The 14820-nt window shown below is 38.7% G+C and overlaps 1 protein-coding gene across 7 annotated transcripts in view; it reads left to right on the forward strand.

Annotated features, from left to right (window-relative positions):
* DOCK11 (dedicator of cytokinesis 11) overlaps nt 1–14820 on the forward strand; it is a 199325-nt gene that overhangs the window by 56307 nt on the left and 128198 nt on the right. For all 7 annotated transcript variants that reach the window (XM_074277427.1, XM_074277422.1, XM_074277424.1 and 4 more), the window contains 3 exons: nt 13677–13793; nt 13887–13976; nt 14586–14668. In XM_074277427.1, the coding sequence (XP_074133528.1) occupies nt 13677–13793; nt 13887–13976; nt 14586–14668 (290 nt within the window). The remainder of the gene's footprint in view (nt 1–13676; nt 13794–13886; nt 13977–14585; nt 14669–14820) is intronic.

Raw genomic sequence — 14820 nt, forward strand, 5'->3', positions numbered from 1 at the left:
TATTATTTTTACTGTTACTTTTCTGACAATGGTCCTGTCCATGTTCCAAATCTTATTATCACTATTTTATAGATGATGGAACAAGGGCCCAGAGAGGGGATGTGATTTGGCCATTAAAGGGCAAGTCTTGAGGGTTCTTGTGTCAAAACCTCTTCATGTAACTGTTACTTTTCACTGAGTGCAGATGGTATTCAAAAGATTAACACTTGGCTGGCAGTTCTTTCTGGACTGTGTATGTTTTTTCTATATAGAATTGCATATATATATATATATGTGTGTGTGTGTGTGTGTGTGTGTGTGTGTGTGTGTGTGTGTGTGTGTGTGTGTATATACACACATCCATATAATACACTCACACACAGTCAATTAGCCCAGTGCCTGGCACAGTTGCTTAATAGGTGCTTTTTGCTTGCCTACCTTTCATCCATTGAGTTGTCTCAGCTTCCACTTCCTGGATATCAAACTGGCCTGGAAGCTGCTGGGCCATATTACAGGGCATTGTTCTCTTGAGTTGCTTACGACCTTTCTTCTGTCGCTTTTAGACTCTTCATGTTAGAGATGTAGTGCTCAAGTGGGCCTTACAGATCATTGTATCTACCCTTCTTATTTTTAGAGAAGGAAACAGACACTGAGAAGGGAAGGGACCCACCCAACATCCCAGAGCCACCCTTGGTTATAGCTGGTTCTCCTGTCACATCTTTCATATCTTGCCATGTTCTATGCTCTGCACACAGCTGGTCAAAAGGAACCAGATCATACACAGCCATGCCTTCTAAGATGTCTTGGAATCCTTCTTCTTGATATGTAAAAGCAAGAAAATAAGAGTGTGAGTTGCTAAAAGCTTGATGCCAATTTTTGTGACCCTTTTGGATGCCAGCTAATGGAAAACTGCAATCAGAGTTCACCTTACAGAATCATTGCTTAATATTGTTGGATGAATCATTGAAATTAGTGTTAGAAAAATACTTCCAGATGTGTGGCAGAGACTTGTGCAGAAATAAGAAATCAACATTCTGGAAAAAATGAGTTAGCTTTTCACAGAATCCTAGGATTTTCACTTGGAAGGGATTGTAGAGATTATCTAGTCTAATTGCTTCATTTTTAGATTGCAAGACGCAGGCCCTTTGACCTTCCTCATTCATCTCCACATGGCTATCTCACATATACTTGGAGCTGTTATGTTCCAAGTTACATTTTTGAAGTTCATAGGTTTAGAAGCTAGAAGAACCTCAAAAAGCTAGATTAGAGTCCAATCCCTTTGTTTTACAGAGGAAGAAACTGAGGCCCATAGATTTAGAATGCCTTGCCCAAGATGACATAGCTAGGAAGTAGCCAGGTTTGGTTTTGAACTTATTTATCCTCACTGCAAATCTGGGGTCAAACTCCAGCAAAATGGGGACCACTAAACCACTACAGGGATCCCTGACCCTAATAATGGTTTAGAAATCCACTTTGGTAACATTATTTCCGTTCACCTGTATTTTTTGTGCATTTGTTACATATTTTCCAATGACATTTTCAGCTGGTTCAGCTGTGCTTCCCATCTAGAGTGATTCCATTGGGATTGCGATGATGCATTTTTAAAAAGTCATATGTTAACTTAGATGGTGAGAATGTGGTATCATTGATTTAGAGCTAGAAGGAACCTTAAAAAACCATGTCATTCAACCTCTCCTTTTAGAGTGGAAAAAATTGGGCAAAGTGACTTAACCAAAGTCACACCGGTAAATTTGAATGCCAGCCAGCTTACTCTAAATATAATTTTCTTTCTATTTGCACCAAATGGTTCCCCCCCCAATACTGTATATTTTTTAAAAAAAACCCTGTAGTGCCAGCCATTTAAAGATATCTCTTGTTACTCTGAATTGCCTCACAGTTTCAAGGTTTTCTCAACCTTTCTTCCCCCACTCCTCTGCAATACCTAAATGGCAAGCATACTAGCCCCGCTTCTTCTGATGCTCTCAACCAGCAATGTATGCTGGAACTTGCAGCCCTTGTCCCATCTATCTCCTGTACCAGTTTCACTGAACACTTGCTCTATATTGAAGATGAGCTAAGGAGGCAGATGTAACGAAGATATCTGAAGCTTATGGATTCATTAGGGGGTAATATCACCAAACATTTCCTCCATAGTCCACTACTCACTTTTTTTGGGGGAGGGGGTCTTTTTTTTTCTTTTGTAGAGCAATGTGGGTAATGAAAAGGCTTTCCAGTTAATATGCTTTGAAAACTACAGCATTATATTCTCTCCATCCTGACTACCCAGCTAGGGAATGATTTAATTGAATCCCATGTTCATTGGCATTTCATTTTGACTCCGTTTAAAAGGAAGATTTTTTGAGTACCATAGAATAGGTAACGTTTTGGTATTTTGTGGATTTAGGAGAAGGGTGTCACAGGAGTATTTGTTGAAAGAGCTGGAGAGGAGAAGATTGTTGTCCTCATGGGGAGGAGGAATTAAATTTGTTGTTCTTGGCTCCAAAAGTCCAAAATTAGGAGTACTACGTAGATGGTCACAAAGGCAGATTTGAGGATAAGGTCAGGAAGAAATTCCCAGCAATTTGGTGGTTGTTCAGTCATGTCCAGCTGTGACTCCTTTTGGGATTTTCTTGGTAGAGATACTGGAGTGATTGGCCGTTTTATTTTCCAGCTCATTTTACAAATGAGGAAACTGAGGTAAACAGGGTAAAGTAACTTTCCCAGGGTCTCACACCCAGGGTCTGAGGCAAGATTTGAACTCAGGAAGATGAGTCTTCCTGATTTGAGGCCTGGCACTTTATCTACTCCACCACCCAGCTGCTCTTCCCAACAGTTAGAGCTGTCTAAATGTGGAATGACCCTGAGAGCAGAGGGTTACTTGCCATCTGCTTCCAAAAAGAAATCTCTGGAGACTATATGTGGATTGAAGCATAGTATTTTCACTTTTTGTTTGTTTTCTTTTCCCCCCTTTTGGTATGATTTTTTTTCTTGCGCAACATGACAAATATGGAAATAGTTTAAAAGATTGCACCTATTTTACCTCTATCAGATTGCTTGCTGTCTTGGAGACAGCATCTTTACATGTATTTGGAAAAGGAAAATACTATTGAGAGAAAAATAAAATACTTTTGAAATATTGAAGCAAAAGTAAACAGTATTTATTAAGTACCTACTATGTGCGAGGCACTATTTAGTAATAAGGATACAAATATGAAAATAGGATAATCCCTGCCTTCAAGGCGTTTACAATCTAATGGGGGAAGACAACACACAAAGGGAAGATGAAAGGGACAGAGTGGTCTGGATCACTTTAACACAGAGGCATAGTGGAAAAGTGGGCAGCTAGGTGGGAAAGTGGATGATGTGCTGAGCCTTGAATCAAAAAACCTAAGTTCAAATCCAGCCTCAGACACTATTAAGTGTTATGACCCTGTTTGCCTTGGTTTCCTCATCTATAAAGTGAACTAGACAAGGAAATGGCAAACCATTCCAGTAACTTTGCCAAGAAAATCCCAAATAGGGTCACAAAGAGTTGGACACGATAACTGAACAACTAAAAATAACAAATATGGTAGCACAGTCAGAGACGTCCCAAAGTAGTATTGCTGGGTGGGCAATGAGGAGTCTGGCTGACCACTGGCTGGATATGTCACAGAGGGGATTCTCATTCATCTAAATGGCCATTGGTCCTTTGATTCTGAAATATGAGTGTTCTGGGTTCCTGGAAAGAGAGAGAAGTGGGAGCATAGATAGGAGACAGTAGAATCTTTAGACTACAGGCCAATTGGGCACACTTGACAGCTTTCAGAGGCGAGAATATTGGAAGTGGATTTAAGTATAGAATCCCCTCCCCTGATGGGTAGTGAGTATTTCCATTATGATCACGGCCCCCAAGTTCTGCCGTGCTAAGGGCACTTCCAAACGGATGTCCAGGGAAGCTGGAACAGTGTCAGGGGTCATTTGGGAAGAGTCCTGGATATGCCCGTGTACACTCACCATTCCTCTTAAAGGCATAGTTCATCCTAGCTACAACGGACTTTTAGCCTTCTCCAGCTCTGCAGTAGATTGTGACACTTTTGCAAAGAAATGGTCATTCATTCACTCGGGACTTCTCAACTGAGCTTTTGAGTCTTCAGTTTCTTTATGCCACTTGCGGGTTTTAGGATGATAGACTTCCTTTGCAGATCAGGAAATACGAACTTACAGCAATTTCAATTTGTTTCTAATTTTAAGGCCAAGGTTATCGAGCTGTCAAGGTTCCAGTCCTCAGAAACTTTTCACTTTTAATTTATTCCCATAATGATCTCAAGGCCCAGGCATTTCAGTACGATTATTTAGGATGGCCTCGGGACCCCTTGAAGAAGGCAACTGAATATATGTTTGCTTCTCATTTGAAATGTAATAAAATGAATTACAGTTGAAAAATCCTTAAAAAATAACTGGGCCCCTGCTCCCTCATCAATTGTAGTTGTGAGAAGTCCCATGCGGGGTAAAAAGAGCTGGGGGGGGTAGGGGTTTGGAAGAGTACATTCATGAAACACTAACCCATAAGGGAAATCATGTTGGGAAATGTGAGACTTCCAAATGGAATTTGAATTTTGTTTTTAAGTAATAATTACATTTCCATCCTTACTTAGTAATATCTGCTTCAGTTTGGGAGGTGGCCTTGGAAACATAAGGGAAGGTAGCATGACATAGTGGAAATAACCCTAGATTTAGAGTAAAAGGATTTGGATTTGAATCCTGGCTGTACTTGCTTTATGACTCTGGGCTAATCACGAAATCACTTATCCCTTCTACACCCCAGTTTCTCCCTTTGGGCCAAACAAGTAAAGACTTTTCCAGTTCTAAAAGGTAATGATCATTTTGTGTCATTTGAAGCATTTGAAGAAAACCAACCTTAGATTGAGCATTGAAAAATCAGCTTTGACTCTTCCCTCCGCCTCCCAGCCTCCGGAGGCAGTTGCCAAGGCACTCCCTGGCCTGTACTACCACGCCAGTTTTCTAATTGATCTCTTGGCTTTTCAGGCTGTCTTGTATATTCCTGCCAGATTCATCTTTTTAAAGCATTGTTTCCCCTTTGTCATTTTCCCACTTAAGCTAATGGCTTTCCAATGCCCACAGAATCAGATTCAGACATCCTTACCCCAATTTCAAGGGACGTCTCCCCACCTTCTAAACTCCAATCCCCATCTGGCCCTAAATTCCCTCTTAGCCTTTTCTCTCAGCTCAGCCTAGCTGCTCACCACAAGCATACCTTCTGTTTTCCTGTTTTGGTGCTGCTCGCCCTTATCCCTTCCATGTTCCCGCAATCCTCCCCCTCCCCCAGCCTTCAGATACCCTTTCTTTATCTCTACCTTATATGAATCCTTTTCATCCCTCAAAATTCAACTTAAATCCCATATTCTTTGGTCACCACATCTGGGTCTCTTACTGACTGGGCTACTCATTTCCTAATCAAGTTGTATCTAATGATATAGTTTATGACTTTGAACAGCTGTTTCGCACACTTTTCTGATTAGAGAACTGACATTGTAGTCGGGAAGACCTTTGATACTTCCTAGCTGGGTGAGTTCTCGGTGCACCAGACAATTGTATAAGAGACCATGGCAGAGGAGTTCCTGATCTGGCTCATTTGAAGTCATTTCCGCGCCATCCATTGTCCACACTATTGAAATCCCTGTCTGAACTAATCTTACCCCAAACCCTGCCAAAACAGAGGGAGTGGATCTTTTCATGTTCATGTTTGTATCCCAATAAGATTGCAAACATGGGACGTGGAAGGATGGTGGTGCCTTAAGCACTAGTAGGGAAGTACAGAAGAAGGGTGCTTTGGGAGGAAAACATGATGGAACTTGCTACCTTGTGGTCTTTTGTTGAAAAAAAAATATATGGGTTGTAAATTGATAGAAAAAATTAAACTAATTTAAATTAGTGTAAGTCATATGTCTTTGTAATAAGTCTTATTAAGAGAATCTTGCATATAATTGCAATGTGTAATCTCACCAGAAAGCTTTTCCCTTGGTTCCACTATCAGTTCAGATCCCTGGAATACATGGGTCTGACCTGAAATGGGAAAGCTCTGCTTGGTTGCTTTATTAGTGTCTTTTATAACCCAGTAGCTTCATGACTTAAGCTGATAGATCCTTTTAGGATTTGGTTTTTTAGTTTAAGCATCCTTATTTATGATTTTGTTCTTCGAAGAAGGCCCACAGGGCTGGCCATGCTGTAGTTTTTCTTTGGGAATTCTGGGATTTCATTACTATAGGTATTCCTCTTTCCAGGCCTTTAATGATTTGCATTGAATTGCTATGACTGAAAAAACTATCAACTGGTGGCCAACCCTTTGGCCCTGAGCCCAGGAATGTGCTGGGAAATGTTTAACAACAGCCTCTCCAACAAGGCAGGGCACACGTTTTAAGTTTAATTTACATTATTAACATTTTCTTACCTTCTTACGTGTAAACAATCAACTAAAAAATAATGAAATTCTTATTTGCAGCATTTGATAATTTATGATGTGTAAATACACTAAAAATGTAATAGCTTGAGCTGGTTAAAGCTGGCACCAGCACACCCCTGTCAGAGCCTGGTTTCTCTGGGATAGAGTTATCCTCTAACAAGGTTGCTGGGTCTTGATACTAAGCCTTTCTGGTGTTGTAGTCCCTGTTAGAACTCTTTCTCTACTTCTAGAGCATTTAAGAACTCAGGGACACCTCTGTGCCTTGAAGAGCCATCTGATACAGACTTTAGTAGAAACAGTAGGATATCATATTGAGAAAATTGCTACAGAGAATACTAAAATTTGGAGCTAGATTTTTGTATAAGCCAAAGTGCCCTGCTAGTACTTTTTGGATATCAGGGAAAAAAAAAAACAAATAATGGCCCCAACATACTGGGTGTGTGTGTGTGTTGGCGGGGTGGGGGGGGGGGAGGTGACATGGATGAAAGTTTCCCAGAATGGATAGCTGTGGATGAGTTGGTGAATCCGACATCAAGGAGATTACAGAACCACTAGAGGGCTGATAAACTGCTCTATACAACTGTTGTGGCAGAATGGAAATCAGCAACATTCTGTTATGCCAGTCAGTCCACAAACCTTGATTAAATGCATACTGTGTGCCAGACACTCAGCTAAGGGTCAGGGATACAAAGAAACATGAGACATTCCCTGCTCTCAAGTAGCTCACAATCAAATGGGTGAGACAACAAGCAAACAAATCTATCCCAACAAGTTGTAGACAGGAAAAATAGGAAATCTGAGAGGAAAGGCAGTAGGATTAGAGGGACTGGGAAAGATTTCTGCATATCTACTTTTATCAACAGCTTTGAAGTTTTAAGAAGAATGTTGCTATTATACCAAAGCTGAGACTGTCTCTCATTTCGGTGCTTAGTGCTTCCTTCATAGGAACAATATTCTTATGATTAGAAGGTTCCTGTTGTTTTGATTGCTTCCTGTGTTTGAGACATGTAACTGTCAGGAAAGGGAGTTGTCAGTTCAGTTCTCCAGTTTTCAGTATTTTGGATAACCGTTTTAGAGATGGAGAAAACGAAACTTTCATCACAAATGAGGTTTTTTGAGGGGTGTTTAGAGATTATATGTGGACTCATTACTACTATCTCATGTCATTCCTTAGCACAGGAAATTGAAAGTTTGGCTGAGTTTAGTAAACCATTATCAGCTTTAACTGAGTTATTAAAAATTGTCACTCTCAACATTTGTTGGGATTCGTTTATATCTTGTACTTGAGCAATGCTTGATATAACAAAAGAACCATAAAATGAAGCTGAATACTAAGTTATTATAGTAACCAATTCTAGGTCCCAAGAAAGGCTAAGGGATTTTACCTAGTACTATGGGAGACACAAAGGTTCAAGGGAAAACTCATTGACTGGTTCTGAGAGGGGAATAGAAATTTTCTAGAAATGATTGTTTTGAAAATAGAACACATCAAGGAAAAAGAACAAATTAAAACAATAAAATCGGGGTTTGTTTTAATTCTTAATTAAATTATTTAATTAACTCATTTAAACAAAGTTTTTTTTGCTTTGTTCCAGAATTCAGGTGATGGAAGCCATAGGTAAAATTCCTTTACAAAACTAGGCAAAAAGGAAAGTCAGTGCAACTGGAGACTTAAGAATCAATTTTGTTCATTTATACAAACTATCCACAATTGAAAGGAATCTTTTCCTTTGATTCTTTTTATTCTATGAATCCTTATCTTTTGGACTTGTGCTTTCTAGATTTCATTTTAAGGTCCCTGACCCTGGCACATCCTTAGCTTCTCCTGTTTTGGCTTTTGCCTAGTATCATTGACATTGGGTGCCCTTGCTTTTTAATCAGTCCGTTACCCTCTCAGATGGATTCTAAAGACTTTTAGCTCTTGGCAATATTTTTGCAATTGTCTGTAATGTGTGTCTTGCTCATTTAAAGCTGAATCTGGTGATTCCCTCTGTTCTTGTAAAAGTCTTGGGGTGCTGATCCCTTCCAGAAAAGTGCAAATTGGAAAGAGCAGCTCAGAAGTGGAAAGCTGTAGATCAACCACTAGCACTCCAAACCATGGAGTCTCGTCATCTTTTGGATTTATTAAAAGCCAAAATCTCACTTGGGTATATGTTATATTAGTAGTGGAAACAGGTTTTAATGAATTTTGAGAACATTTTGCAGGATAGAGTCCATCCCCAAATAGAAAGCATTTGAATTTTGTTTTTGTTCAGTTCAGTACATGTGGCTACATGACTGTCTTAAGGGGAAAATCTAAGAACACAATCAAACATGTGACCTTTTGATGTTCCAAATGTTTCACATGGCGGCTTTGATTAATTTAGAGAAGTGAGTGCTGTTGTCTCAATTCTGATTGACGGATCTGAAATATGACCACCTAACAAAGGTAATCACTTTTAAGGGGATAGGCAAGTCACTGGCTCCCCACACTTACCTTCAGTTAACAAGATATTTTCTTTCCCAGCTCCTCCCTAGAATTGAAGAAAAAAAGAAACAAAAAGGAAACCACCTACAAATATGCCAGTTCATCCTTTGTGAAATGTTGGACTGGCTAGCTTCTCACATTCTGTCTAGCTCTGGGGATGTCCTTTTAAGCATACTTGTGTACTTCCTGTTGAATTGGTACTAGGCTAGGCACTCTGGGTACTGGCTCTTTTGGCAGGGACCCTTGCAGAGTGTAGGACCGATAACTGCTTTTATGTGCCTCGGAGATTGCTTAATCAATACTTGTTGAATGAATGAATATTTTAAATAATTAATGAATGGAACTTGCAAACACCTACTCTTTGAGAATGAGACTCTAAACCTAAATTGTCCAACTCTTTCAAGTACTTCCTGATATTAAACTAGGCCCTTTAAAATAAGCTTGTGTTCTTGCTTCTGCCAACCATGAATTAAATGCTACCTTTGTGGCCTAAAGGAGGCCATGTGTTTTCTCATGGCGCTTAACTTATCCATTAGATCTGAAGGCAAACGGTTGCCTTAGGGCTAGTGAGTTCTGAGGAGGCTGTGATTTGGGAAGCTTATTTTTTTCATCTCTGCTTCCAGGGAAAATACTGACACCTGAGCTCCTTTCTTTACAGATGGTCTCTGTCCTTAGCCTTTTATGAAGTACTGAAACAGAGCAGCCTTTACTGGGAGACAGACCCTCTAGATTGGGCCAAATTTTTTATTGTGTACCATCAATCTTTCATCTTTGTCAGGAAGGCAGTATTGGCTAATGAGAGGACATCTGTGTGACAGGGACCTTTCTAAGATTGGAGCCAAAATCCCTTTGTCAAGACAAGGGCTCCAGTAGACATAAAATCACACAATTTGTGGCAACAAGAGAGGGCCCACATTAACCTTGACCACCACATACAGCCCTTTCCAGTTCAAGTATGTGACTACTTGTCAGGAATGCTGGGAATGATGTCCTTCAGGTCGAGATTGGTCTTAAAGCCTCAGAGATGGTGCTACAAAACCCATTACAAAGAATGACTTTTCCTCATATATCCATTTATGTGTCTGGTAAAAATCACATCCCCTTCCTCATTTACATAACAACCATCACCCCCTCTTCAACTTCCAACTCATCTACCAAGTTGTGAGTGGGATGGAGTGAATGTCAAGTAGGGGAGTACTTGCTCTGATGATCTACCTAGAAGAAACCTTGTGTCCCTTGAGACTTCTCTGGTGGCCATGACAGTCTGGCAGGAAGCCTGAAATGCAGGCCATTTGAGCTTTTGTAATGTCACTGATGGCTTGTTGTCTCCTGGCCAGTGTGATATAACTGTTGTTCTGAATGTAAGAAATAGAAAAGCTCCCCAAAGCCATCCCCGTACTCAGCTGAGAATCTATAAAAGCAGAGTGAGTATGCATCTGATTCAATCCCAAACACTTGTTCAATGCCAGTGTGCCATGCACTGTGCTAAGTGCTAGGGATACAATCAATTAAAAATAAAGCCATGTATGAATAGCACTTCTTCATGTTCTGGGACAAGAGAAAGATAGGTTGAATTGGAACAAATCAGAAATGCCACATAAGAATGAAATGGACTTTTTAAAAAGTCCTTTTTAAAAAATAAGTGATATTTCATTTTTCCAAATTCCACGTAAAAACAATTTTTTAACATTTGTTTTTTAAAATTTTTTAATTCTAAATTCCTTCCCTCCCTGAGATTGTAAGAAATTTGATATAGATTATACTTGTGTAATCATGTAAAACATATTTCTATATTAGTGATGTTAGTGAAAGAAAAACAGATCCTTTCCCTCCAAAAAAAAATGAAAAAAGTAATATGATAAATGTTATACTTTGATCTACGTTTAGACTCTGTCAGTACTTTCTCTGGAAGTGAAATAGCTTTATCGAATTTTTTTTTTATCATGAGTTCTTTGGGGTTGTCTTAGATTATTGGATTGCCTGAAAAGAGCTAAGTCATTCACAGTTGATAGTCATACATTACTGCTCTTACTGTTGACAATGCTGTCCTGGTTCTGCTCATTTTACTTTGCATCAGTTTATGTTAGTTTTTGCTGATTTTTCTGAAACCATCCTGCTTGTCATTTTTTAAAGCACAGTAGTATTCCAGTACAATTATATACCACAACTTGTTAAGCCATTCCTCAATTGATGGACATCCCCTCAATTTCCAGTTCTCTTTATATATCTTTATACAACCATGTCCTTTCTCCTTTTTATCTCTTGGGGATACAGACCTAGTTAGTAGTGGTTTTGCTGGATCAAAGTATGTACAGTTTTATTAGGGAAACTCCTAAAGACAACCATCTATAGTAATACTATCATGACAGAGACAGTTAGGGAAAACTATTGGTCTATGGGAAGACTGTATTAATGTTTAACAACAAGATTCAGTAGAAAATATCTATCATATTGCTTGATTAAAAGCAACAAAAAAGAACCTGCAGAATGGAATCTGGAGTCAGAAATTCTTGGTTCCCTTAGTCAGTAATTAAAAGTGAAAGCCAAAAAAGGTAATACAAGGAACCAAAGAGCATAAAGAAATGAGAAGAGAAAGAACTCCCAAGAAAGGAGGATAGAAAACAGTTTATGTTGTCTCTGTGATGAAAGGAAGTTCAACAGAGGGACAAGGAAAATTGGATCACATGTGAAACAGCTTTTATGCCATCAATATAATGAATGATAGAGTGGTGACACAAAAGGAAATGGCTGAAACTAGAGAGTAGCAAATGTGGAAAAGATCCATAATTATTGGCTCAAAGCTTCACAACATGTTCACGAATTATTAGTGAAGCATTTTACCAACTTCCTCTCTGATGTAAGCCTGATTCCATTGTTTTATTTTTAAATCAGAAGATCACACATGTGTACTATCAAAATATGACAACCCAAGTAACTCCTCTAAAAACACTGGCTGATTATTGCTTAATAAAAGGAAGCATACACATTTTGGATTGTTCAAGAAATCTATAGACACTTAGAAGAAAATAATATATTGGATGAGGGTATGACAAAAAATCCTAGGGATGTGAAGAATGATTTACTATTGATCCTCTGATTATTAGATAAGCCACCTCAAAGCACTAAAGTATTCACACCTCTTTTGCATTCATGGCTTAGTCAAGTGTTGCAAATATATAAAATAATAGAATGTAAAAGTATTTCATGTCTTCATAGAAGACTGTTTTTTATTGACATACCATCTTACAAAAATAGTTTTTATAAAACCTGGCGTCTTCTAGGAAGACAGTTTAAAGCCTGCTTATATTGTTCTACTTATCCTTAAACTTATTATCGTCAATCCTGAGCAGAACTAAGTCAAAGAGAGATCTGGATGACATCAAGTTATATAGCTCCATTGAAAAGCATATTAAAATAGCTCTTTCATCTCATTAAAAATTTTTCCTATGATATAAAAATGGCATTTGAACTCAGTGATATAAAGTGACAACATGAAGGCAATATTTACACATACTTTGGTATCCTCTAGACAAGGCACACAAACTAAGGCCAACAAAGAGAAAGCTAAGACTGTGTTATGTTGAAATCTGGAAATTGAAGTCAAATTTTTGGAGGAAAAACTAAAATGACCATAATGCCTATGTAAAGCCAGTTTATTGTATACTTTTGGTGCTGTAAAATGGATATTGGTTTTCAGAGGTGTCTAAACAAAACACAGGGGGATCTTAACTCCACAACTGTAGCAAGATTAACACTGCCTCTTCAGGAAAGAGGAAGAAAATTGATTGTTCACAGTCTACAGGTTAAATAAATAGGTTTAAAGTATACAGAAATACTTTTGGAATGGACAGATTTCATTTCACAAAGGAAGTCACAAAGGCTGACAACAAGTACCTTTTTGGTACTATTTTCCTTGAATGTAACCAGAAGTGGTTTATCTTCAAGTGGAGTCCACAAAATGGCTAATTTTAGTGCATCTTCAAGTGATCTTTGTATATTTTGTGTAGTAAAAGTCATTTAAATAATTTTGGTTATTGATTTTTACATACCACAATTTGGAGTAACATATCTAAGCTTGGCTCCATTTGAGCTGAGAGAACTCAAAAGAAGAGAAAGGTGAGAAAAGGATAAATATATTACAAGCTCAAAGTGAGAGATTCTGGGTATTTGCTCCAGATATTTCTCTTTGTGAATTTCTTGGAGTTAGGAAGTGAAGCTTTTGGATGTCCTAAGCATGAAATTTCAGTGGATCCCTAGATGACAAATATCCAATAGGTAATACACATCCAAATCTGCCATTTTAGGTCCTGTGTCGTATAGAAACCTATGGCCTGAGGTCTCACATACATAAGCAGAGAACACTATTGTTATTTTGAGTAAGACACTGTTTTGGAGGGGAAGGAAATGGTACTCAACCCTTTTATGAAAGTATTCCCAAGAATTATATATGTTTAACATATATTGGATTACTTGTCATCTAGGAGAAGGGGGGGTGGAGGAAAGGGAAGAAGAATAATTTGAAACATAAGATTTTGCAAGGGTGAATGGGGAAAACTATCTTTGCATGTATTTTGAAAATAAAAAGTTATTATTTCTTTTAAAAATTATTCCCAACTAGTCTTTTAGAAAAAAAAAGAATGATTCTTTCACTTATACCATTTGGAAGAAAGGGAGAAACTGAATATCATATTTCTCTTATTTTAAATGCAGCCATCTTGCTGTTACCAGTGTGAATTCATGGTGTGAATTCCTTTTTTTCTCTTTAAGGAAAAAGCTAAGGTTGTTGAACCCCTGGACTATGAGAATGTTATTGTTCAAAGGAAGGCCCAGATTTACAGTGACCCTCTCCGAGACTTGCTCATGTTTCCCATGGAGGATCTATCTGTGAGTAGGGAAGCCTTGAATCTGGCACTGATGTTCACAGAAACCCCTGGGACTTGGTTGAGCCAGTCACCAAGTCTTGTTTCTTTCTCTTAGGTGTCGGTGATAGCGCGTCAGAGAAGGACAGTTGAGTCCACAGTTCCAGAAGATGCTGAAAGGAAGGCTCAGAGTCTCTTTGTCAAAGAGGTAAGGGCCACATGGCTGCCCAGCTCCTGCTAACTCACTTAATGCCTTTTCTTCTTCTTTTCTGGTTATTATGATTTTAAAATAAGAGATAAGCTGGCTAGTCTTCTATATTTGGCCATACCAGAGGCAAACATGTGTTTTTTCACATGAAGCAGAAATATAGTTGCAATAAAATCAGCAGCCTATCCTAGTGGCACTGCCAGGTTGCAACTGAAGTGGCTGGCCCACCTCCCAAGCTCCTCACTCAGCCTCATGGAGACGCTGAGATTGGGTGAAAACTGATTGGAGGCCCCCCAGCTTCTAGGCTCTGGGCAGGGAGAGGCCGAGAGGCCTTTGCAAACTGCCTTTTTGCAAAGGCCTCTTGCCAAGCCCTTCCTTTTTCCCCAAAAATTTTTCCTCTTTTAACAAAAATTCTTTATTATCCAAGATAGCTGTTAACAAAGGGAGAGAGGGAGGCTACATTGAGAAATATAACTGAGAAATATAAAAAACAGAAATTAGTGAGAATTGTTTTAAAAATCAAATGCCCAGAGCACCTTTTTATTTGTAAATAACAACTTGAGTTTAGTTTTTTTATGCCCCCAACTAATGATTTCAGTCTATTTTCAGTGTATTAAGACATACAGCTCAGACTGGCACGTGGTGAACTACAAGTATGAGGATTTCTCTGGTGACTTTCGAATGTTGCCATGGTAAGTTGAGCAATCACCATAGAGGGAAGGTTCTTGAGTTGATTTTTTTTTAACTTACCAAGACCACTTTGTATTAGGCACAATTTACCATATATAATAAAAAGAATGCCATAAAGACCATCAGGATAACTTTTCTAAAGCCAAAAACCTTC

The sequence above is a fragment of the Sminthopsis crassicaudata genome, chromosome X (genome assembly GCF_048593235.1).
Source record: "Sminthopsis crassicaudata isolate SCR6 chromosome X, ASM4859323v1, whole genome shotgun sequence".
In the NCBI taxonomy this organism is placed as follows: domain Eukaryota; kingdom Metazoa; phylum Chordata; class Mammalia; order Dasyuromorphia; family Dasyuridae; genus Sminthopsis; species Sminthopsis crassicaudata.